Source organism: Pan troglodytes, chromosome 4 (assembly GCF_028858775.2).
Source record: "Pan troglodytes isolate AG18354 chromosome 4, NHGRI_mPanTro3-v2.0_pri, whole genome shotgun sequence".
Lineage (NCBI taxonomy): Eukaryota > Metazoa > Chordata > Mammalia > Primates > Hominidae > Pan > Pan troglodytes.
In genome coordinates, this window is record NC_072402.2 from 169045345 (window position 1) to 169070137 (window position 24793).

At 41.7% G+C, this 24793-nt stretch overlaps 1 protein-coding gene across 6 annotated transcripts; it reads left to right on the plus strand.

The window, feature by feature from the left end:
- The first annotated feature begins 697 nt into the window (after positions 1–697).
- NPM1 (nucleophosmin 1) lies at positions 698–21454 on the plus strand. 6 transcript variants are annotated; one of them, XR_010156810.1, is made up of 11 exons: positions 698–1045; positions 3081–3160; positions 4334–4453; positions 4733–4826; positions 5723–5829; positions 5927–5991; positions 13557–13614; positions 14244–14330; positions 15845–15946; positions 16941–18324; positions 21078–21454. XR_010156810.1 is itself a non-coding variant. In NM_001251976.2 (11 exon segments), coding segments are annotated over 11 exon segments (885 nt in total). In that variant the 5' UTR covers positions 892–987; the 3' UTR covers positions 21117–21434.
- The last annotated feature ends 3339 nt before the right edge of the window (positions 21455–24793 follow it).

Sequence of the window (24793 nt, forward strand, 5' to 3'; positions counted from 1 at the left end):
GGTGTAGCTTAAAACGTTAATTCCCATGCTCGCTCCCAAATATTCGAATTAAGGCTTCTGTAGTTCTTACAAGTCACCCGCTTTCTTTCAGGAGGAATGTTAAAGATTAAGAGCGGCAAGAAGTCAGAGTCGGCCCACCCTCCGAGCTCTCTTAGGGCGATGTCCTTGCTAATTTGGAGACTGATTCAGTCCCCTTTTGGCCCCCAAGTTACGTAAAGATAAGGACTTTGGAGATGTTTTCTCAGGAAGGACAGAGCTGAAAAACAAAGTTCCGTAAGTCTGGCCGGTAACTACATCTTTCCTTCCTAACAAAGAATAAGCCGCAATTCACTCTCTCTGGCACCTGAACTTTGGGGTAACGATTAACTGCGATCCGAAGCCTTCAGGCAAGTAAAAAATTCCTGAAGTGATTACGCCTGTTTGGAGGCTTGCAGGGCACTAGGGGAACGGGAAAGGCGAATCGAGGTGCTCTCTGGCTCATTCCCAGCCGGCTAACCCGCCATATCTTACACAGCTAAGGGCTGCCGACGCCATTTTGCAGGGTGGGCTGCGCAGACTCTTGGCGGGAGGCCGGCGCGCTTGAGCGGGAGAGGACGTGGAAGGGTTGGAGGTGGGGAGCGCGCGTTACGACTGGAAAGCACGCGTGCGCACAGGCGACAGCAGCGGAGGGGTGGGGCCAGTGTACGAGTGCGCGTGCTCGGTGGGAGCCCGCGAAGTACCTGGAAGGAGGTGGGGGCGAGGTAGAAAGGAGTGGGGTTGAAAAGCGCTTGCGCAGGAGGGCTACGGTACGGGGGTGGGAGGGCTTCGGAGCACGCGCGCGGAGGCGGGACTTGGGAAGCGCTCGCGAGATCTTCAGGGGCTATATATAAGCGCGGGGAGCCTGCGTCCTTTCCCTGGTGTGATTCCGTCCTGCGCGGCTGTTTTCTGGAGCAGCGTTGTTTTATCTCCGTCCGTCTTCTCTCCTACCTAAGTGCGTGCCGCCACCCGATGGAAGATTCGATGGACATGGACATGAGCCCCCTGAGGCCCCAGAACTATCTTTTCGGTAACTGTTGGGGGGAGCTGGAGCGAGGCCGAGCGGGGCCTGGTGGCGGTGAGGGTGGGGGTGAGGGGCGGGAATCCGGCTGCAACCGGGTCTGGTGGAGACCGCCAGACCGACTGGAGGCCTGAGCGGGTGGGAAGAGCTGCCTGAGCCCTGGACCTGGAGGGATTGGAGCCGCGGGGGGAGCCGGTGGCGTGAAGGGGGTGGAGACGAGCGGCCTGAAGCGTCTGGGGCGTGAGCGGTCCGAGGCCCAGGGCCTGAGGTAAAGTGGAACCGGCCGCCTGGAAGTTCGGCCTTTGCCGGGGATACGTGGCGGAGTTCCAGGCCTGGTTTATTTTCTAACGGCGGTGGTTCCTAGGCTTCTGATGCCAGGCCTCGGGTTGGTGGTCCTGGAGGCTGGGTTCACCGGGAAGCATGGGCCTGCTTGTTGGAGGGGGTAGATGCACAGCTTGGCGTTATTCTGGCCTCAGAGTCTGGAGCTGCCGGACGTAGACTTCCCTCGCGTGCTTCGGCCAGTTACTGGGGGTGGGGAGGCGCGGCGCGGCGTGAGGAGGCCGCAACCGCTGGGAGCACGTGGTTGCCACGTGGTTGGGGGAGGGAGGGGGGTGTGGGCGCTACATCCGGGACTCACCGGCGTGTTGCCACTCGTGAGCCAGGGATGCTGTGGCTCTGTTGAAGTGGGAAATGTTAAGAGGCTGGTAGCACTAGGGTTCTGGAGGTCTTTGTTCAGTGCTTACAGCATGTACTGTGATGGCAGCTCTCATTTTTTTGAGCCCCTTTTCTGTCTCACTGCGGTAGGTGGAGCTAGCCCCGCTTTGCAGATGAGGATACTGGTGCCCAGAGATAAACTCACTTAACGAAGGTTGTACTTACAGGCAATAAGAGACTAAATCTAAACCAAGACACTTGACTCCGTAGCTGCTGCTTCGTGAATATTAATGAGGCTTCGTTTTAGGGGGACGTCCTCGCATGCCGCCATTTGTGCGGCATTGACCAAACCGCTTTTCTAAATACAAGAAACACGTAGAGTGTTCGGTTTGAGTCAGATCAAGACCTAAGACTATTCGCAGAATTTTGGGAGCACCACCCCCCTCAACTTGCAGTAGTCCTGCCCCAAAAAGGAGAGTCCCACTTGGGTTTTTGATCTCGGTAGGATTAATTGCAGAAGCCTAATCTTTGTACTATTCAGACTTTGAAGTAAATGCAAATCCTACCGTGAATTTTATCTTGTTCATTATCCGTGCTGAGATTTGTTAATTAAACGTCTGTTCACATTGAAGCATGTATATGTATTGGTAATGGTTAGATGATAGTTAAATGGAGTCATTTAAAATTTTTATTCTGACAGTGTTTTGAAGAATTTTGCCCATTCATGGAGTGAGAGTAGACACATGTATTTAAAACATTAAGGCTTTAATTCCTAGTTATTTTGGATAGCTGAGAATTCTGGTAAATTTATATCAGTACTTTTTGATAACTATTGGAAACAACCCTCCTTGTCTTAAACATAATTTCTGAATATAGTTTGAGGCGTATGTCACTTTCTGTTGCTTTAAAGAGTGGAGTGTTGATCCCTGTAGCAAACTTCGGTTGTTTTGTCATTTTTCTTTTGTAATAGTAAGCTATTCATGTTTGTAACCGTTCTCATTTCGAAATTGCCATTTGGGAATTTAGGTAGGTAAATCAGCTGTTTTAAATAGTGGGAAACTTAACATTGGACATTACATTTGGTTTCAGATAATTGCTTCAGGTTGAGATTTACTAAACCATTGAGCTTGTTTATGCAGAATAACAGTACCTATCAGCGTAGTTAGAGATGAAATATGGTATGATGAGAGAATGGAATTATAGTCTTTTATGGGTGTCTGTAGAGGTTTCTGTTCAAGAAATCTAGGAATTGATCATTCTGCTTTGCCCTCTGGTAGCTAAAATAGTGAAAAACTAGTTCAAAAGTTAGACCTGACCTTTTTGGTTACCCACACTTAAGTTTCAGTGTTATTTTTCTCCTTGTTAGAGTTGCTTTTTTCTTCATTTACAGGTTGTGAACTAAAGGCCGACAAAGATTATCACTTTAAGGTGGATAATGATGAAAATGAGCACCAGTTATCTTTAAGAACGGTACTTAAACTTTCAAAATAAACTACTTAACCCTACTTGATTTCAGCCTTTTAGTTTCTATTCATGTGGCTTGAGACTTTTTTTCCTTTGCTGACTGCTTATAAAATACTATTTCTTACACCTGGGTATTGTGTGTACCTCACTGTCTGTACATCTTTGAAGAACTTGGCATCTATACCACTCATTTGGTAACCACGTAAATTCCAGTCACACTGTTTAACTTGCCTTATTTTCTTCAGTTGAATTATAAAGCCCTTGTAAAAGGCATCGATAATCTTTCATGTCTACCAGAGACTAGCCTTCTGCTCAACTTAGAAGTTGCTCAATAAATATGTTAGGTGGTCTATATTGTGTGTATGCATATTTATGCATTTCTTAAATTTTCTGACTATGAGAAACTGATTTGCCAAGATCACAAAACCTGAGGACAACATTGCACAAATTTGTTTTCCAAGGTAATAGTGAGAGGTTTATACTTGTTTTTTAAAAAATCACAGTCATGTGCCTCATTGCAACTGCTGGGTCAACAGATGGATCGCATATACAATGGTGGTCCCATAAGATTATTATACCTTATTTTTAATATACCTTTCCTGTTTTTTTTTCTTTGGAGGCAGTCTCGCTCTGTCACCCAGGCTGGAGTGCAGTGGCGTAATCTCCGCTCACTGCAACCTCTGATTTCCGAGTTCAAGTAATTCCCTGCCTCACCCTCCCGAGTAGCTGGGATTACAGGCATGTGCCACCACACCTGGCTAATTTTTGTGTTTTTAGTAGAGACGAGGTTGTTACCATGTTGTCCAGGCTGGTCTCAAACTCCTGACCTCATGATCTGCCCGCCTCAGCCTCCCTAAGTGCTAGGATTACAGGCATGAGCCACCAAGCCCGGCCCTTTCCTATGCTTAGATGCACAAATACTGTGTTTCGGTTGCTTACGGTATTCAGTACAGTAACATACTGTACAGGTTTGTAGCCTAGGTGTGTGTAGTAGGCTATACCATCTAGGTTTGTATAAGCACATTCTTATGATTGTACAAAGATGAAATTGTCTAACAACACATTTCTCAAAACCTAGCCCTGTGGTTAAGTGACGCATGGCTGCATATAACATTTAGTGGGGGGGTGTAAAATAGGTGGAACTCAAAAGTTGAAGTAGTATTTTTTTTTTGTTCACAGGTCAGTTTAGGGGCTGGTGCAAAGGATGAATTGCACATTGTTGAAGCAGAGGCAATGAATTATGAAGGCAGTCCAATTAAAGTAACACTGGCAACTTTGAAAATGTCTGTACAGCCAACGGTAAGGGCACTTACATACTTCGGATGTTGTGTCAAGGTTTAATTCTGTTTTAAGGTAGGTTTGGTGTCATTTAGTTGTGCCAAGGAGATAGAAAGTGGTTCTTTATCTTCTGTCACTGGAGTTCAATGGTCAACTCTTGAACACGGGGCTTCTGCTGCTAGTTTATCAGAGGTGGAAAAACAGGTTCACTGGTTTGTTGATTTGGCTTATGTGTTTGCCTGTAATGTTTATTGTTCATTTTCTTCACATGTTTAGTGATGAAAAATTTCTCCCTTCTAGGTTTCCCTTGGGGGCTTTGAAATAACACCACCAGTGGTCTTAAGGTTGAAGTGTGGTTCAGGGCCAGTGCATATTAGTGGACAGCACTTAGTAGGTATGTTATTTTTATATATTATACTACTTAGTTTATTCTCTTTAGTGCAGTTGCTCGGTTCCCAGTTTGGACTTAAAGCATGGGTATAGTACTACTGTCTTTATAATAGGTTCCAATGTGAGTCTAGAAATTTATAATTGGAGAGGACAAATAAATTTTTGGGGCGGGGGGGTAGGAAATCTTGCTCTGTCACCCAGGCTAGAGTACAGTGGCACGATCTTGGCTCACTGGAACCTCTCCGGGATTCAAGCGGTCCTCCTGTCTCAGCCTCCCCAGTAGCTGGGGCCACAGACGTGCACCACCAAGTCCAGTTGCGTTTCATAGTTTTAGTAGAGAAGGGGTTTCGTGATGTTGGCCAGGCCGATCTTGAACTCCTGGCCTTAACGTGATCTGCACGCCCTGGCCTCTCAAAGTGCTAGTATTACACGTGTCAGCCACTGTGCCGGGCCTAAAAATTATTTTTTAATAAAGACAGTCTCATTATAACGGCTGGAGTGCAGTGATGTGATCATAGCTTGCTATATCCTTGAACTGCTACTGGGTTCACCTCAGCCTCTGGAATAGCTAGAACTACAGGCACACTCCACGCCTGGCTAATTTTTTTTGTATATGTGCAGATGGGGTCTCAGTATGTTGCCCAGATTGGTCTCTTGGCCTCCCCAAAGTGAGATTACAGGCATGAGCCACCCTCCCCAGGCTTCTTGCATTTAAAACCTGGCAGTGAACATTAGGCCTCAAAATACTTTTGTTAAAAAGTTCCTTTTCCCATGTGCTCTTTTTTTTTTTTTTTAAATAGAATAGAAATCTCAGTTTTTAGAGTATTTACTATCAGTGTTCTTTTTTTTTCTGACTTCTTGCTGCTTGAGTTTTATAATGTCTAATAAATTGTATTTTAGCTGTGGAGGAAGATGCAGAGTCAGAAGATGAAGAGGAGGAGGATGTGAAACTCTTAAGTATATCTGGAAAGCGGTCTGCCCCTGGAGGTGGTAGCAAGGTTCCACAGGTAGAGATGGCAAGTTTATTATAGGTTTTGTATTATAGCTTTTAGTTTGGTGATAGAACAGCTCTTGTTCATGAGTATGTATCTTTTCTTTTCAAAGAAAAAAGTAAAACTTGCTGCTGATGAAGATGATGACGATGATGATGAAGAGGATGATGATGAAGAGTAAGTATGATTTTAGAAACTTGATATACTTCCGGAATCTTAACAAAAAAAGGAATTTGACATAGTTATATGCATGAGGGTTTTACAAAAGTCATTTACAAAAAGCCATCCTGTGTAATAGTTTATAATAAAAGGGCAGGTGGTCATCTGTTAGTTTAAGTTAAATGAGCTGAGTTGAAAGGATATTGGGTCTGTGAGCCTTTACAATGCTGTGACTTGTGACTCTTCAGAAGGGTAGACTATAGTGTTTGTGAAGTTTGATTATGTCCCTTTGTTCTGAAGATTTAGTGGATGTGTTATACCCATCAAGCCTGGTATGTTTTATGGTGAACAGTTAATGAGATTGGGTTGAAAGAAAATATGATTAAATAGCTCTATATTCATTTTACAAGTTGTTACTCAAGGTTTGTTATTCCCTAAAAGGATTTTGTCTTATGGTTTTATGTAGATATTTATGGACAAAAATAAGATTCTAAAAGGGATATTAAGATTTTCTTGGGATTTAAAATATGGTTGGAAACAATATTTGATGACTTTATATTAAACTAGATCAAACTATTGTTACAAACAGTTAATACGCACACTGGTATAAAGTACTGTTTATAATTGGTCTTATGTGTGCCAGTACCAGTAATGCATTGAATACTTTGATTTGGCTCTCAGCTTTGTCCTTCAGTTCTGAGGTTGGTCCATATGCATTTATTGAAAACAAATAAAATATAAGAACATGCACTTTAAAAGAGAACCTGCATGAAAGATCAAATTGGGAGTTTAGGTTTTAAGCTGGTGGTTCTTCAAAATCTTTGAGCATGACGATGAAGGCAGAAAACAGGAAAAAGGCCGAAAGAGCTGAAAGCTTAAAAATTCAAAGTATGACCAGGCGCAGTGGTTCACACCCGTAATCCTAACACCCAGCCAAGATGGGAAGATCTCTTGAGGCCAGCCTGGTCAACATAGCAAGACCCAATCTCAAAAGAAAAATAAAAATTCAAAGTACTTGCATGTCAAACTTATAAATGAACGCAAACTTAAAGGTAGTATTTGACTGTTGCTGTTTTTGTTTTCTTTCTTTTTTTTTTGAGATGGAGTCTCCAGTTGCTCAGGCTGGAGTGCGGTGGCGCCATCTCGGCTCACCACAACCTCTGCCTCCCGGGTTCAAGCGATTGTCCTGCCTCAGCCTCCCAGGTAGCTGGGACTGCAGGCGCGGGGCACCATGCCCTGCTAATTTTTGTATTTGGTAGAGACAGGGTTTCAGTATGTTGATCCGGCTGGTCTTGAACTCCTAACCTCGTGATCTACCTGCCTCGGTCTCCCAAAGTGCTGGGATTGCAGATGTGAACCACTGTGCCCAGCCAAATTTTTGTATTTTTAATAGACATGGGGTTTCACCATGTTGGCTAGGCTGTTCTCAAATTCCTAACCTCGGGCGATCTGGTCACCTCATCCTCCCAAAGTGCTGGGATTACAGGCATGAGCCACCGTGCCTGGCCACTTTTTTTCTTGAGATGGTGTTTTACCATGCTACTCAGACTGGACTTGAATCTCTGGGCACAAGCTATGCTCCCCTCTCAGACTATGAAGCAGGTGGGGTTACAGGAGCATAACCAAGCCCAGCTTGTTTGGTTATCACTTTTAAGAATATTTCTCATTAGTAAGAATTGAAATATATTCCAAGAGAAGAATGGGAAACAGGCTAAGAACACAAATGAGAAATAGGGATGGTATGGTTCGAATACATCCCAAGAGAAGAATGGGAAACGGGCTAAAAACACAAATTAGAAATAGGGATGGTATGGTTCGGATTGGTTTAGTCTGATTTTGAGTTACCTTTATACAAGTTTATAAAATAAGTGTTTAATAGCATTCACCGAGGCTCGGGGACAAGCAATCCCTTCCAGAAAGGCTTTGGAGTAGGACCTGATTGTAATATTGACCCTGCTGGGGCTTTGGAAGATTTCCTTTTTTAAAAATTGATATAATTAGGCCAGGCATGGTGGCTCACGCCTGTAATCCCAGCACTTTGGGAGGCTGAGGTGGGTGGATCACTTGAGGTCAGGAGTTCAAGACCAGCCTGGCCAACATGGTGAAACCCGGTATCTACTAAAAATACAAAAATTAGCTGGGTATGGTGGTGCCTGCCTATTGGTCCCAGTTACTTAGGAGGTTGAGTCAGGAGAATTGCTTGAACCTGGGAGGTGGAGGTTGCAGCAAGCCAAGAATGCGCCACCGCGTTCCATCCTGGGCAACAGAGGGAGACTCCCATCTCAGAAAAATGGGTATAAATTCATGATGTAACCACAATGTAATTTTGTTTGTCTTTAAGTTGGGCATTGATAGGAATGAAAAGTGTAGATATCAAGGTCCAAATCAGTACCTGGTTTTTTTTGTGGGATTTTTTTTTTTCTGGCAAGTGTTGCTCTTGTGCCCCAGGCTGGCGTGCAATGGTATGATCTCTGCTCGCTGCAACCTCTGCCTTCCAGGTTCAAGTGATTCTCCTGCCTCGGCCTCCCGAGTAGCTTGGATTACAGGCGCTTGCCACCACACCTGGCTAAGTTTTGTATTTTTAGTAGAGATGGGGTTTCACCATGTTGGCCAAGCTGGTCTCGAACTCCAAAGTGCTGGGATTACAGGCGTGAGCCACCATGTACTGCCGCAAGTTTTCATATAAGTTGAAGAAAGTGTACTAAGGTCTGCATAGTAGTAAAGGATGCCTTGAGGGAAACAAGTATTAATAGAAACTTCAGTGGTGAGATGGCAAGGGCCCAGCATAGATAGATGGCAATGAAAATGCAAAGAGGTGCATGAAGGTTTGTTATAGTTACTTAGAAATCTAACCTTTTGAACACAGATCAAAGGGGAAATTGGTTCCTTTTTGAGGATGGAAAGGGTATATGGTGTGGGCTTAGATGACTCTTGATTTAAGCAAGAAAGGCTATGTAATGTTGTAATGTGCATAGTGCTGATGTATACTATACATAGATGTATGTAATACGTTGATAGTATGTGGCCCTTAAATATCTTTTTTAATTTTTGGGGAATTTCTTAAGTAAAGCTGATTTTTTTTTTTTTGGAGACAGTCTCTGTTGCCCTGGCTGAAGTGCATTGTTGGCTAGGCTGGAGTGCAGTAGTGCAATCATGGCTCACTGTAACTTCTGCCTCCCGGGTTCAAGTGATTCTCCTGCCTCAGCCTCCCAAGTAGCTGGGATTACAGGCATGTGCCAGCATGCCAAGCTAATTTTTTGTATTTTTAATAGAGATGGGGTTTTGCCATGTTGGTCAGGCTAGTCTTGAATTCCTGACCTCAGGTGATCTGCCCACCCCAGCCTCCCAGAGTGCTGAGATTACAGGTGTGAGCCACCACACCCTGCCAGTAAAGCTGTTTTGATAGTAGTTTTGATAGCTATTTTGATAGTAGTTTAATAGACTTGTTTTAACAAATAAGAAAAAACGTTTAAAAAAAGCATTCTCATTTTGTTTCTAGCACAGGGGAGGCACCTGCAGGGATTGGGTTCTAATGCCAGAAACTTGTACTGACAAAATCACTGTTAAAAAGCCACTTGAAGGGCTATTTGTGACAGCTTTTTAAGTTATGATACTTTTTCTAAATACAGCAAATATTTCTTCGGTATTGGAAAGATAGGTGTTTCTTACATGAAGTTGCTGTATTGGGATTTAGAGACCAGTACGTTCAGTTGTTGAATTAAATGTGAACCACTTGGTATTTGCTAATAGAGACTTCTGCCTGACTTGCCCTCCAGTGACTGGATTTGATTACTCCCCTCCATTGTTTACCTATTAACAGTTCACACCTGTAATCCCAGCACTTTGGGTGGTCGATGCGGGCAGATCGCCTGAGGTCAGGAGTTGAAGACCAGCCTGGCCAATATGGCGAAACCCCGTCTCTACTAATGTACAGCTGGGTGTGATGGTGGGCGCTTGCAATCCCAGCTGCTAGGGAGGCTGAGGCAGGAGAATTGCTTGAACCCAGGAGGCGGAGGTTGCAGTGAGCCGAGATCGCACCATTGCATTCCAGATTGGGCAACAAGAGTAAAACTCAAAAAAAAATAAAGTGTGCAGTTCAGTGGTTTTAGCATGTATAGTTGTGTAGCCATCACCATAATCAATTTTAGAACATTTCATCACCTCAATGAGAAATCGTACTCTATAGGTATTACCCCTCATGCTCCTCAGCTCTAGTCAACCACGAATGAACTTTGTCTATAGGTTTCCTGTCCCTCATATTTTGCATGAATGGACTTCTGTGACTGTTTTCTTAGCACAGTGTTTTCAAGTTTCATCCATGTTATAGCATTATCAGTACTCCATTTATTTATATGGTTGATTACATTGTATGGGTATGTTTGGTTATTCATCAGTTGGTGAGCATTTGGGTTGCTTCTACTTGTTGACTGTTATGAACGCTTGTAGACATGTCATTTTACTTGGATGTATACCTAAAGCAGAGTGGCTCACCCATTGTATTCCCACTAGCAGTGTATGGGGCTTCTGATTTCACTCCAACCTACTGATTTCACTACACCCTCACTTGCCATTATCTGACTCTAATCCTGGTGGTATGAAGTGCTGATTGTGGGTTTGATTGCGTCTCCCTGTGGACTAATAATGAGCATCTTTTCATGTATTCATTGGCCATATATCTTTGGAGAAATGTTTTTGCCCACTTAAATCCATTTACTTCTCTTTGTCTTTACTAAGTTGTAAGAATTCTTTTTTTTTTTTTTTGATATGATTTTTGTATTTTTAGTAGAGAAGGGGTTTCGCCATGTTGGCCAGGCTGTTCTTAAACTCCTGTCTTCAGTGATCCGCCTCCCAAACTGCTGAGATTACAGCTGTGAGCCACTGTGCCTGGCAAGAATTCTTTTTTTTTTTTTTTTGACAAGTCTCTGTTGCCCAGGCTTGAGTGCAGTGATGTGATCTTGGCTCACTGCAACCTCCTCCTCCCTTGTTCAAGCAATTCTTCTGCCTCTCCCAAGTAGTTGGGATTACAGGCACCCCCCCACCACGCCCGGCTAATTTTCTGTATTTTAAATAGAGACCGGGTTTCGCCATGTTGGCCAGGCTGGTCTTGAACTCCTGACGTCAGGCCCGCCTCGGCCTCCCACAAGTGCTGGGATTACAGGCGTGAGCCACTGCACCGGGCCCAAGAATTCTTTATGTATTCTGCAAACAAGTCCCTTATCAGACGCAAGATTTACAGATTATCTTCCACCATTCCGTGAATTTTTTTTTTTTTTTTTTTTTTTGAGACGGAGTCTCGCTCTGTCCCCCAGGCTGGAGTGCAGTGGCGCGATCTCGGCTCACTGCAAGCTCCGCCTCCCGGGTTCACGCCATTCTCCTGCCTCAGCCTCCCGAGTAGCTGGGACTACAGGCGCCCGCTACCACGCCCGGCTAATTTTTTTTGTATTTTTTAGTAGAGACGGGGTTTCACCGTGTTAGCCAGGATGGTCTCGATCTCCTGACCTCGTGATCCGCCCGCCTCGGCCTCCCAAAGTGCTGGGATTACAGGCGTGAGCCACCGCGCCCGGCCCGTGAATTGTTATTTAACTTTCATGATGGTGGTCTTTGAACAAGTTTTTAATTTTTATGACGTCCGATTTCTTTTGTTGCTTGTGCCTTTGGTGTCAATCCTAAGAAATCATTGCTAAATTCAAAGTTGTGAAAATTTACCCCCTTAATTCTGAGTTTTGTCCTTTATATTTAGGGCTTTGTTCCATTTTGAGTAAACTTATGTGTATGGTGTGAATGGAGGGGTCTAAATATAGACTTTGGATGTAGATTAGCAGTTGCCCCAACATGATTTGTTCAAAAACTATTTTTTCCCCATTGAATGATCTTGGCAACCTTTAAAAGAGTCACTTATGGCTGGGTGTGGTGGCTCACACCTGTAATCCCAGCACTTTGAGAGGCTGAGGCAGGCGGATCATGACCAGGAGATTTGAGACTATCCTGGCCAATTTGGTGAAACCCTGTCTCTATTAAAAATACAAATTTTAGCTGGGCATGGTAGCGTGTGCCTGTAGTCCCAGCTACTCAGGAGGCTGAGGCTGGAGAATTCGCTTGAACCTGGGAGGCAGAGGTTGCAGTGATCTGAGATTGCACCACTGCACTCCAGCCTGGCGACAGAGCGAGACTCCGCCTCAAAAAACAAAAAAATCACTTACTATAAATATACGAATTTATTTCTGGACTGTTCTGTTGATGTGTCTATCCTTAACATGTAAGAACAGTACAACACTGTTCCTTTGTAGTTTTTATTTATTTACTTTTTTGAAATGAGTCTCACTCTGTCGCCCAGGCTGGAGCACAGTGGCGTGATCTTGGCTCACTGCAACCTCCGCCTCCTGGTTCCTCCTGCTTCAGCTTCCTGAGTAGCTGGGATTACAGGCGCCCACCACCATGCCCGGCTAATTTTTGTATTTTTAGTAGAGACTGGGTTTCCCCATTAGCCAGGCTGGTCTCAAACTCCTGACCTCAGGTGATCTGGCCGTCTCGGCCTCCTAAAAAGTGCCAGGATTACAAGCGTGAGCCACGGTGCCTTGGCCCCTTTGTAGGTCTTATAGCTGATTTTTTGAAATCAAGTGTGAGTTTTCTAGCTTTCTTCCTTTCCAGATTGCATTTGGCCTCTTTGGGTCCCTTAAGTGTCTTTTTTGTTTTTGTTTTTTGAGATAGGGTCTTGCGCTGTCACCCAGGCTGGAGTGCAGTGGCAGAATTACACAGTTAACAGTTCACTGTCTCAAGCAGATCCTCCTGCCTTAGCTTTTCAAGTAGCTAGGACTACAGGCGCACACCACCACGCCTGCTAATTAAACATTTTTTTTGTAGAGAGGGTTCTCATTATGTTGCCTAGGCTGGTCTTGAACTAAAACGATCCTCCCACCTCAGCCTCCCAAAGTGTTAGGATTATAGGTGTGAGACACTTTGCCAGTTCTTGGGTTTGTATATAAATTTTAGGATCTGTTTCTACAGAGAAACCAGCTTGGGGAGTCTTCTAACGATTGTATTTAACCTGTATATTCGGGGAGTGTTGCCATCTTGGCAATATCTGAACATGGAATGTTTCTATTTAGATCTTTAATTTTTTTTTTTAACACAAATTCACTCTGAGTGTACGGTTTAATAGAACTATACATCACTTAAATATACATACATTATACAGTGGTATAGTGTGTATTTATGCAAAACTACTCATTGAGCAACTTCATTTCCCAGCCCCTAGCGATCACAATTATACCTTCTATTTCTTTGAGTTTGACTACTTTTAGATACTTAGTGAATAGAATCATACAGTGTTTGTTCTTTTGTGGCTGGCTTATTTCACTTTGTTCAAGGTTCGGTCATGTAGCATGCAAGAAGATTTTCATTGTGTGTACATATACATTTTCATTTAGCCATTTAACACTTGGGTTGCTTTCACCTCTTGGCTGTTGTGAACAATGCTTCGATAAACATGGGTGCACAAATAATGACTTCAAGGTCCTGCTTTCAATTCTTGTGTCTACTCCCAAATTTTGAAAGTGCTTAATGTCTTGACATTTCATTTGTAGTGATGATGATGATGATTTTGATGATGAGGAAGCTGAAGAAAAAGCGCCAGTGAAGAAAGTGAGTAGATACAATGCTACAAGGTTGTTAAACTAACAATAGAAATGGTGATTTTTTTAGTGCTATTTGCTTGTTTTGTAGTTAAGGGAAGCTGGTGTGGGAGATCATCTCATACTGAAAATTAGTCCTGAGGAGAATTACAGAAAACTTAGAGTGGGGAATGGTCTGTTTTCTTTATCCATGTGGCCCTCCACCCAGTTAGTCTTGTGTAACCTTTTGTCCAAGTGGTTGCTGCTTTTTCCTTCCTTTTTTTTTTTTTTTTTTTTTGAGACGGAGTCTCAGTGTCACCCGGGCTGGAGTACAGTGGCGCGATCTCAGCTCACTGCAACTTCTGCCTCCCGGGTTGAAGCGATTCTCCTGCCTCAGCCTCCTGAGTAGCTGGAATTACAGACTCATGCCACCACACCCAGCTAATTTTTGCATTTTTAGTAGACCACCATGTCGGCCAGGCTGGTCTCGAACTCCTGACCTCGTGATCCACCTGCCTCAGCCTCCCAAAGTCCTGGGACTACAGGCATGAGCCACCACGCCAAGCCTGTGGTTGCTGCTTTTCTTACATGGCTTGGACAGTTTTGTTTGCACTGTTGTTGGGGTCAGGGACAGTGATTAAGATAAATTTCTAATTGCAGTCTATACGAGATACTCCAGCCAAAAATGCACAAAAGTCAAATCAGAATGGAAAAGACTCAAAACCATCATCAACACCAAGATCAAAAGTAAGTGGCTACATTTACACGTGGGTCTCATTGATCTAGTTGGGGAAAAAAGATTCTACTGTGGAAGAATCTAGTGTGTCTGAAATTTGATAGGCCTTTATAGAACCCCTGTAATTGCTGTTTAAAAGTTAAAATCAGCTTGCTGCAGCCAGGCTCAGTGGCTCACTCCTGTAATCCCAGCACTTTGGGAGGGAGGCCAAGGTGGGTGGGATCACCTGAGGTCAGGACTTGAAACCCCGTCTTTACTAAAAACACAAAAATTAGCCAGGCATGGTGGTATGTGCCTGTAATTCCACCTACTCAGGAGGTGGAGACAGGAGAATTGCTTGAACCTGGGAGGTGGAGTGCAGTGAGATTGCACCACTGCTCTCCAGCTTGGGCGAAAGAGCGAGACTCCGCCTCCAAAAAAAAAATCAGCTTGTTGTGTGTTGTAGGTACACACACACACAAACATACTAAATGTAAGGTGGTGGGGTGGGGGGAGCCAATAGAATTTTTTGAAAGAGATGGACCCTCACTTTGTCACTCAGTCTGGATTAGAGTTGCATGATCTCGGCTTACTGCAACCTTCACTTCCCGGGTTCAAGCGATTCTCCTGCCTCAGCTTCCCAAGTAGCTGGGTCTACATGCGCGCACCACCAGGCCCAGCGTATTTTTGTATTTTTGAGTAGAGATGGGGTTTCACTCTATATGTTGGCCAGGCTGGTCTCAAACACCTGACTGCAGGTGATCCACCCTCCTGGGCCTCTCAAAGTGTGTGAGCCACCACGCCTGGCCTGAATTTTTTGTGATTGTGAAGTCAATAGTTGTTTCCTGTAAGGAATCTTTGTTGAAAGGTATGTCTGCATAGAGTAGAAGTTCTCAACCTTGGCTGCATGTTAGATTGAAGTAGAACATTTGGGCCTAGACAGGGTGTGTTGATCTCATTCCTGACCCTACCCACTTCCCTGCAGAAAATGGAATTTAAAGGAAAAAAAGTTTAAAGGAACTCCAGTACTTGTGCTCTACTTATGGAGATTCTCATAAAAATAGTCTGGGGTGGGCCCCAGGCATCAGACTACAGTGACTTTCTTGCTTTATTCTTAGGGATTTTCTGATTTCCTTTTTTGAACTGACTTAGTATTGTGCGTAAAAGCAAACTCCCAAGTTACTCTTTTTTTTTATTTAAAGAGATGGGTGGCCTACTCTTGCCCAGGTTGAAGTACAGTGGTATGATCATAGCTCACTACAGCCTCCAGCTGCTGGGCTTAAGCAATCCTCCTGCCTCAGCCTCCTGAGTAGCTGGGATTACAGGCATGCACCACCATGCCTAGCTAATCATCTTATTCCTTCCTTAAAGGAAAGATTTTAAGAACAAAATTATATGGCGTGAATTTATTGATGGTAATTCCAGTTGTATAATTAGCTTTATAAGGGAGTTTTGTGAGAATATTTGAGGAAATCCAGATAGAATGGGTTTTAATTAGGAATTGTATTTATTCTTATGACCTTTTGGAAATTCATTTCTTTTTCAGGGACAAGAATCCTTCAAAAAACAGGAAAAAACTCCTAAAACACCAAAAGGACCTAGTTCTGTAGAAGACATTAAAGCAAAAATGCAAGCAAGTATAGAAAAAGTGAGTAAAGTTATCTTAAAAAAACTTTGTCTCCCCCCTCAAATTGCACGTGTCTGGTTTGCATAGACTTGAATGTTTCTTGTTTTTTTGTTTGTTTTGGTTTAATATACTTGCCCGGTTCGTGGTATGAATTTTTTCAAAAATTTCTTATAAAACATTTATAATCGCGTCTGTGGTGATTTTTGCATATGCAAAATTAAATATGCCTTATTTTCCATTATGCAAGGAACGTAGTGCACTGGTTGCAAGATAACATTCTGACCTTCCATGTTAAAATAGATCAGTGAAAACCCTTTGCCTATTCTGGTTGTAAGATATGCTAGAGAACCAACAGAGGGCGTATGAGACTTCATTAAAATTACAAACAGCTGGAAAAGTAGATGCTGGCTGTTGCTTGGTATTATAGTTAATATTCATGATTGACCCTAGTCAGAAGTGATTTTCAGCAAATTGAGACATTTCTCTTTGCCCTTTACACCAAGTTGTCACCAGTTAATACATGTAGTAATAGCTAGATTTCGTGAATGACTAATAGGCTTAAATCTAGTTTCCTTTTGTCTTAAATAATGGAAATGTGGGAAGAGGATTAGGTCTCTTGTCTGCTTGACTGGGGGATTTGAATAGGATATGGAATAAATGGTTTAAATGCCTTGGAAGCACATTTGAGAGAAGCTTTAATTCTATGAATAATACTTTTAGACTCCAACTATTGAGAGCAAATGTGGGGTGGTGAAAAATTGCCAACTCATTTCCCCATGTTTTTCTTGTAATCTATAGATTTTTCGTGGCTTCAGTAGATTCCTTGTACAGTGATAAGTCCACTGGAAAAAATTTTAGAACTGGAACATATTTCTTGTTTTAGTCACACTGTAAACCCTTTAGCCTTCCTGGTTAGCACTGATTTTTGTCCCTTGGATACAATGCTAAAATGACATCTTTTAGATGCCCCTCCCCTCCATTTTAATATGGTCCTATCTCCTTGGTTTAATTGCAGGCGCATTGAACAGTCCTGGGCACTACATGTAAATTAAGCCCAAAGATGGGGAGAAAGGAAAAGGAGAGACAAATATAGTCCATACTGAGTGTCATCAACAATCCAGACTGAAGTCTTCTATTTTAATCTCAATCCCCTTTTCTGATTTGCCACCCATGCCTCTTCAGGCTGGAAACAATCTCTTGGTTCCCTAAAGCACTTTCTTCTGACTGCTGTGATTCAGTGAACCTTGCCCTTTGCTTTCTATTACTTGTGCATTTGCCTCACCTGACAATGTTTTAAATCGCCTTTGTATCTCCTTAGCTGCTCAATAAATATTTGAATGAATCAATTAAGAATGTATGTGACAATAATTTTGAAATGGAAATTGTGAGGTTTATTTTACTAGGTTATTGGAGGCAGTTAAGTTTCTTAATGCTATACCTGATTCTGCCAAAGTCCCTTGGACATTTGAAAACCTTTTCAATCTTTTAAAAATGCATAAAAGATACTTAGAGGGAAAGGTATTAATTAAATTTAATAAAAACAAATATATTCAATGCTTTAAAGTAATTCCAAAGTAGTGATAAATACAAACATTTCAAGATATTTGCAATAGTAATGTTTTGAAATTTTGGTTACAAAGTCACAGGTCTTGCCAATACTGTTGTAGTTTCTTGCCTATATCCATAATTTGAAGGAAATGGTAAGAGTGATTAGAGAAGTGTAATTACTGTAATTTTTTCCCCTATTGTAGTTTCTTGCCTATATCCATAATCTGAAGGAAATGGTAAGAGTGATTAGTGAAATGTAATTACTGTAATTTTTTCCCCATTCAACTTTATATATCTTTAACTGATGACCAGATCATTGTTGTTCTGAACCAGTTTGTGGTCAGCAAGTGTTTTGTGGGGTTTTGTTTCTTTGTTTGTTTTTAAAGAACAGTTTGGGTCACTTGACATGGTTCTCCAAAGGGATGTTATGCGTTGTATTTGGTTCTGGGTGATAACCGACTTGTTAGATAATATAGATAAGCAACCGAGTTGCCATGTTTGTCTGTAGAATCTCAAGTGTAGCTTATATTTTATGTTCCTAGAGAGGTTGTCAGGGAAGATTTGACCCTTTGGCAAATCTGTTTGAATAGAGATACTAGCCATGCTGCCCATTAGGGCTTTCTGGCCCTGAAAAAGATACGGAGTATTCTTGGAAAGTTGAAGGGAAAAAGAATAAACTGATCCATGTAGTAGCATGCAGATTATTGAGGAATTTTCTAAAGGTATCTCTCGGTGTATTTCTCTACTTACCTGTAATAATGCTTTTGTCTTAATAGGGTGGTTCTCTTCCCAAAGTGGAAGCCAAATTCATCAATTATGTGAAGAATTGCTTCCGGATGACTGACCAAGAGGTAACTGGATTTTCTGGGGACATGATTAAATCCAAGTTTTTTTGTGATTTATTATGATTCTGCCTTTACCCTTTTTAAGTGTTGGCTCTTTTTAAAAAGTTCATAACCACAGATAATATTTCATTTAATGAAATACCTGAAAACTCATGTATTTAATGAAATACATGAAGAATACAGTTGGCAGTCTGAGACGATAACTTTAGTATATTTTTCCCAGATTTCCTATAGTTGGTAAATTATTTCTTGGTTATTGAATTCAGTTTTACTTTTTTGGTACTATGTTGGTTAAGGAAATTGCTATGGTTTTCCTTGCTGTTCCATTTGACTGCTTGGGACAGTCTGGTCTTGGCTTTTTTGGGAGTTGGTAGAGATCTTTTTTTTTCTTTTTTTCCTAGATCTTATGGGAAATACATTATGCCAAAATCATCCTAACATGAAATCTGGAAGCAAGACACTAAATTGTGGCTACTACCAGATACATAAGCTTGAGTTAGCTGTTAGATTTTACAGTTAGTACATGTGAAAGTCTTAGTCAACATAAAGATTATGCATTTATTTTTGCTCTTATTTACAGTTGACTCATAAGTGTAAGGACAATGTAAAAGTGGTTAAATAGGGATGTTAGGTATCGTGTAGAGAACGGATGCTGCATTTAATGGTCTTTAGGTTTCCTGTGGTCAGCTTTTTTCAAAAAATTAGGAAAATTTGGCAATTAGCTGGTTTTTTTTCTGCCATAGTATTTAGCACTTCAATTATTTAATTGCACTTCAATTTTTAGTTTTCGGGTTCCTAAAACCCTGATAATGGTTAATTTTGAGTTTAGCTTTGTGAAAGTTGTAGTGATGGGCTATAAGATGATCAGGTTCAGTCTTTTGGTTGCTGTTCTGTTTTTTCTCTACATTTGAATCCTAAAGTTTAAAGTGTGAGTTTTGGGAGTTTATTTGGAATACTAAACATTGATTGATCATAAATTATTTTGAAACTCCGCGTTATGCAACTGTTTATTTAATATTGAAAATAGTGGAAAGTCAGACATAAATAACCAGCATGTACTAACAGCTAAGCAGCATAAGAGATGCATTCTTCAACTACTGCCAAGGAAAGTGATGATAAATTTAATGATTAAGTTGCAGTAGTCTTCTGTACTTTATAACAAAGGCTTGTAGCTACAAAGTCTTGTAGCTATTAAATTACTGAACCAGCACTTCTACGAGAAGTATTTTCTTTTTATAAAAAGTATTTTTGGCCAGGTTGGTCTTGAACTCCTGGCCTCAAGCAGTCCTCCCATCTTTTCCTCCCAAAGTGCTAGGATTACAGGCACGAGCCACCTTGCCCAGCCTACCAGAAGTAGTTTCTTGCTCTAGAATTGTGAAAGTGTTCTCAAGTGTCAGAATGAAATTTCTGGAATAAATAGTAAATGTTTAGTAACTTGAATTGCTATTACAGAGATTATCAAAACTAAATGCTTCCTGTTTTTGACATAGAGATGCATGATGCAAGCAATGACAATGTATATTTGTTTGAACCTGATAAGATCTCTGGCTGGGCGTGGTAGTTCATGCCTATAATCCCAGCACTTTGGGAGGCAACATGGCAAAACTCTGTCTCTACTAAAAATACTAAATTTAGCTGGGCGTGGTGGCATGTACTTGTAATCCCACCTACTCAAGAGGCGGAGGCAGGAGGATTGCTTGAACCTGGGAGGCAGAGGTTGCAGTGAGTGCCACTGCACTCCAGTCTGGGTGGCAGAGTGAGAGTCTATCTCAGAAAAAAAGATTTCTATGATATTTAATATTGGCATTCAGTATTCAGTTACCTTGTACCTGAGAACCCATTGGCTGTGAAACAGTGACAGCTGAGAGAATCCTGAGTCATCTCATTTCTAGTTCTTGGTGAACTTCTGGACTTTTCTTCAGAACCACCTTGCCATGTTGGCCAGGCTGGTCTTGAACTCCTGACCTCTCAGGTGATCCAACACCTTGGCCTCTTAAAGTGCTGGGATTACAGGCGTGAGCCACCATTCCTGGCCAGCTGTTTTTTTTTGTTTGTTTGTTTTTTGTTTTGGTCACCCTTCTGTAGTGTGATCTTGGCTCACTGCAACCTCTGCCTCTTGGGCTCAGGCAGTCCTCCCACCTCAGCCTCCTGAGTAGCTGGGCCTCCTATGGTTGCACACCACCAAGCCTGGCTAATTTTTGCATTTTTAGTAGACAGGGTTTCACCATGTTGCCCAGGCTGGTCTCAGATTCCTGAGCTGAAGTGATCTGCCCGCCTTAGTCTCCCAAAGTGTAGGGATTACAGGCGTGAGCCACCATGCCTACCCTCAGCATATAGTTTTTTCTAAATGTACACATGCCCAGGCACACATGCACAGGCAATTCAGAATAAGTTTCTGGTGTTTATGTAACTTTATTTGCCAAATCTGGCCAACTCTAAAGCTGATCTCAGGGGAGATGAAGTTGGAAGTAACATTAGCCATATGGGTCTCTGTTCTTTCTCTTGATTTCCTTAAGTAAATAATGCTAAACTATTAAATAATTATTAGTATATTGTTCACATTTTTATGACTGATTAAAGTGTTTGGAATTAAATTACATCTGAGTATAAATTTTCTTGGAGTCATATCTTTATCTAGAGTTAACTCTCTGGTGGTAGAATGAAAAATAGATGTTGAACTATGCAAAGAGACATTTAATTTATTGATGTCTATGAAGTGTTGTGGTTCCTTAACCACATTTCTTTTTTTTTTTTTCCAGGCTATTCAAGATCTCTGGCAGTGGAGGAAGTCTCTTTAAGAAAATAGTTTAAACAATTTGTTAAGAATTTTCCGTCTTATTTCATTTCTGTAACAGTTGATATCTGGCTGTCCTTTTTATAATGCAGAGTGAGAACTTTCCCTACCGTGTTTGATAAATGTTGTCCAGGTTCTATTGCCAAGAATGTGTTGTCCAAAATGCCTGTTTAGTTTTTAAAGATGGAACTCCACCCTTTGCTTGGTTTTAAGTATGTATGGAATGTTATGATAGGACATAGTAATAGCGGTGGTCAGACATGGAAATGGTGGGGAGACAAAAATATACATGTGAAATAAAACTCAGTATTTTAATAAAGTAGCACGGTTTCTATTGACTTATTTAACTGCTTTATACTTTGTCAAAGAAATAATTAATGCAGTTAGGAATGGCAAATAGTATTGTAAAATTCTGTGAGAATGTCCCTGCCCTCCCCTTCAATATTCTCTCTGGAGCTAACCACTTTTTCATCATAAGGATTTAGTGCTGTGTTCCCACCTCCTGATGATAGTTAACAATTATTATAACTATGCAACATGTTTCCAAATGTTCCATTAGACCTCCTATCCGCCTATTCTAGCCTCACTTGCAAAGAAAATCTGGCATGTTAAAACAGCTTAAAAGCAGCCTTTCAACCTGTATTTTTTTCCCCCCTAGGCTGGAGTGCAGTGGCACAATCTCAGCTCATTGCAGCTTCTGCTTCTTGGGTTCAAGCAAGTCTCCTGCCTCAGCCTCCCAAGTAGCTGGGATTACAGGTGTGAGCCACCAGCCTGGCTAATTTTTGTATTTTTAGTAGAGATGGGGTTTCACCATGTTGGCCAGGCTGGTCTCGAACTCCTGACCTCAAGTGATCTGCCCACCTCAGCTTCCTAAAGTGCTAGGATTATAGGTGTGAGCAACTGCACCTGACCTCAACCTGGATTCCTTATCTGAATCAAAGCAATTATTTCAGTGACTATTTGCTCAAGTTGCCTAGTACTTCTTACAGATTAAGTATAGGAGAAAATTTATCACGTAGATAATGAGGATATTCAGAGACTAATTAGCACCTTTATATGTTCTGCCTTAAGCTGATTACATGATCTGAGTCAGATATACTGATTTGATTTCTATTGTTTTGTTGTGCTTTATACTCCGGTAGTTTGAGTAGATGAGGGAATGTTCTCCAGTTCTGTGCCGTTTTCCTTGGGAGATTTTCATCTCCCACTTCTATCCATTCTTAGTCTAGTTTGATTGTCTTGGATGGTTTTTCTCATTCCTTTTTGTTTAAACTTGGGAAAGAGACTTTGATTTTGTCTTTAAATTTTTGTGTTGATTTTAATATACCAACTGCTTGCTGCTTTGGGCGTGTATCTGAAATCTAAAAAACATTACTCAACATTTTATTTATTCCAACATTTTGAAGTGATCGTGAATTTTTTTTCTTTCTTGTTTTGAGACCTATTCTCGTCTGTCACCTAGGCTGGAGTGCAGTGGTGCGATCTGAGCTCACTGCAGTCTCCTGTCTCAGCCTCCAAAATAGTTGGGATTACAAGTGTGTGCCACCACACCTGGCTAAGTTTGTATATACATAAAATAAATAAATATATAAATATATAGTATATAGATATACTAAAATATACATATATTTTAGTATAGACGGTGTCGCCATGTTGGCCAGTCTTGAACTCTTGACCTCAAGTGATCTGCCCGCCTCAGCCTCCCAAAGTGCTGGCATTAGGTGTGAGCCAGTGTGCCCAGACAGGTTTTCATCCTGTGTGTTTTTGCCTTTACTTCCTAGTAGCCTGTTTAATTTAGCAGGTTGGCATTTGTTAACTAGGCTGATAGTTGTATTTTGAATCGGATCTGTAGATGTTAACCCTTTTCACTTCTAGGATAGTTCTCCACTTTGGAGAGTGGAGAAAAGTTTGGGTACAGTACTATCTTGTCTCATAACCAGTTTCTGGGTGTCATATGTGTTCTAATTGTTTACTGTGGGTTGTGGTTTCCTTCATTAATTCAGTATCCTCTATCCATATCTGTCCATGTTTTTCTATACCTTTATTTTAATGAAGACTCAAGAGGGGATGGTATGTTGATTGCCTCACTGGAAAGTACTTTTTTTTTTTTTTTTGGTGCCACCATGCCCAACTAACTTTTTTGTCAAGATGTGGTTTTGCCATGTTGCCCAGACTGGTCTTGGACTCTTGGGCTCAAGTGATCTCCCACCTCAGCTTCCTAAAGTGCTAGGATTACAGGTGTGAGCCATCACATCTGGCTGGAAATGATATTGTGATTTTTTTTTTTGGCCAATTTTTAGAGTGATGGATTGATACCTAGCAGCCTGTGAAAAGGAATTAGTGAATTTATCCTTAATTCAGATTTTCATGTATTTGTATATATATCAACCCACTGTGTTTTTTTGGTGCTGATATTTTCTTTTTGACCAAGGGAATCCCCTTCAAGCTTGCTCCTACCATAGCAGGTCTCAGTAATCTGATCACTCTTCGATTTCTTGTGTGACGGGGTGTTTCATCTTGCTCATTTTCTTCCTCAGACCTGGAGGGGCCATTTCCCCCAAAGAACCTTGGCTCCCTTAGAAATAATGGTATTTGTAGACCACTGTCTGGGTGGGAACATTGCTTGTTAATACTGGGTTCTAGGTTAGCCGGTTGATTAGATCAGACCAGAACCTTTGGAAAAACAAGGGAATGAACAATTCTAAGTGCTGAGGAGGGCATCCATGCACAGGTTGGCTGACAAGCTTTTCATAAGTCAACAGTCAGTGTAACTACAGAGCTGCCCTCAGTTTCAACCAGAGAACAGGTAAAATAGGTTACAGTAGTAAAAAGTAAGGCCATGCAGGGAAAGCAGATGAGCTTAAAAATATGCTAATACAGAATAATAGGTTTATAGTGGCGTATCACTGCAGAAAATACGTGGTTTTGACTTAATATGTAGTCACAGATCACTTAATGATGGGGATACATGCTGAGAAACACACCATTAGGTGATTTTGTCATGTGAATATCAGAGTGTACTTACATGAATTTAGGTGGTATAGCCTACCATACACCTAAGCTGCCAAGGGTACAGCCCACGCCTCCAAGGCTGCAAACCTGTACAGTATAGTGTACTGGATACTATGGGCACTTGTATCTCAATAGTGAGTATTTGTGTCTCTAAACAGAAAAGGTACAGTAAAAATAAGATAACAAAATGGCATACCTGTGTAGGGCACTGGAATGAATACAGCTTGCAGAAGTGGAAGTTGCTGAGAAAAGCCTAGGACATTACACTACTGTAAACTATAAACACTATAATTACGTTAAATATAAAAATGTTTTTCTTCATTAATGTTAGCTTACTGAACTTTATAAAACTTTTGAAACTTTGACTCATAATACTTAAAAAACTACAAAAATACACTTATTTTTTCTCTCTTTCGCCCGGGCTGGAGTGCAATGGTGTGATCTTGGCTCACTGCAACCTCTGCCTCCTGGGTTCAAGCAATTCTCCCGCCTCAGCTTCCCAAGTAGCTGGGATTACAGGCACCCGCCATCATACCTGGCTATTTCTTTTTTTTTTTTTTTTTGTATTTTTGTAGGTGTTTCATCATGTTGGCTAGGCTGGTCTTGAACTCCTGACCTCATGTGATCTACCTGCTGGGTAGTGCTGGGATTATAGGCGTGAGCCACCGT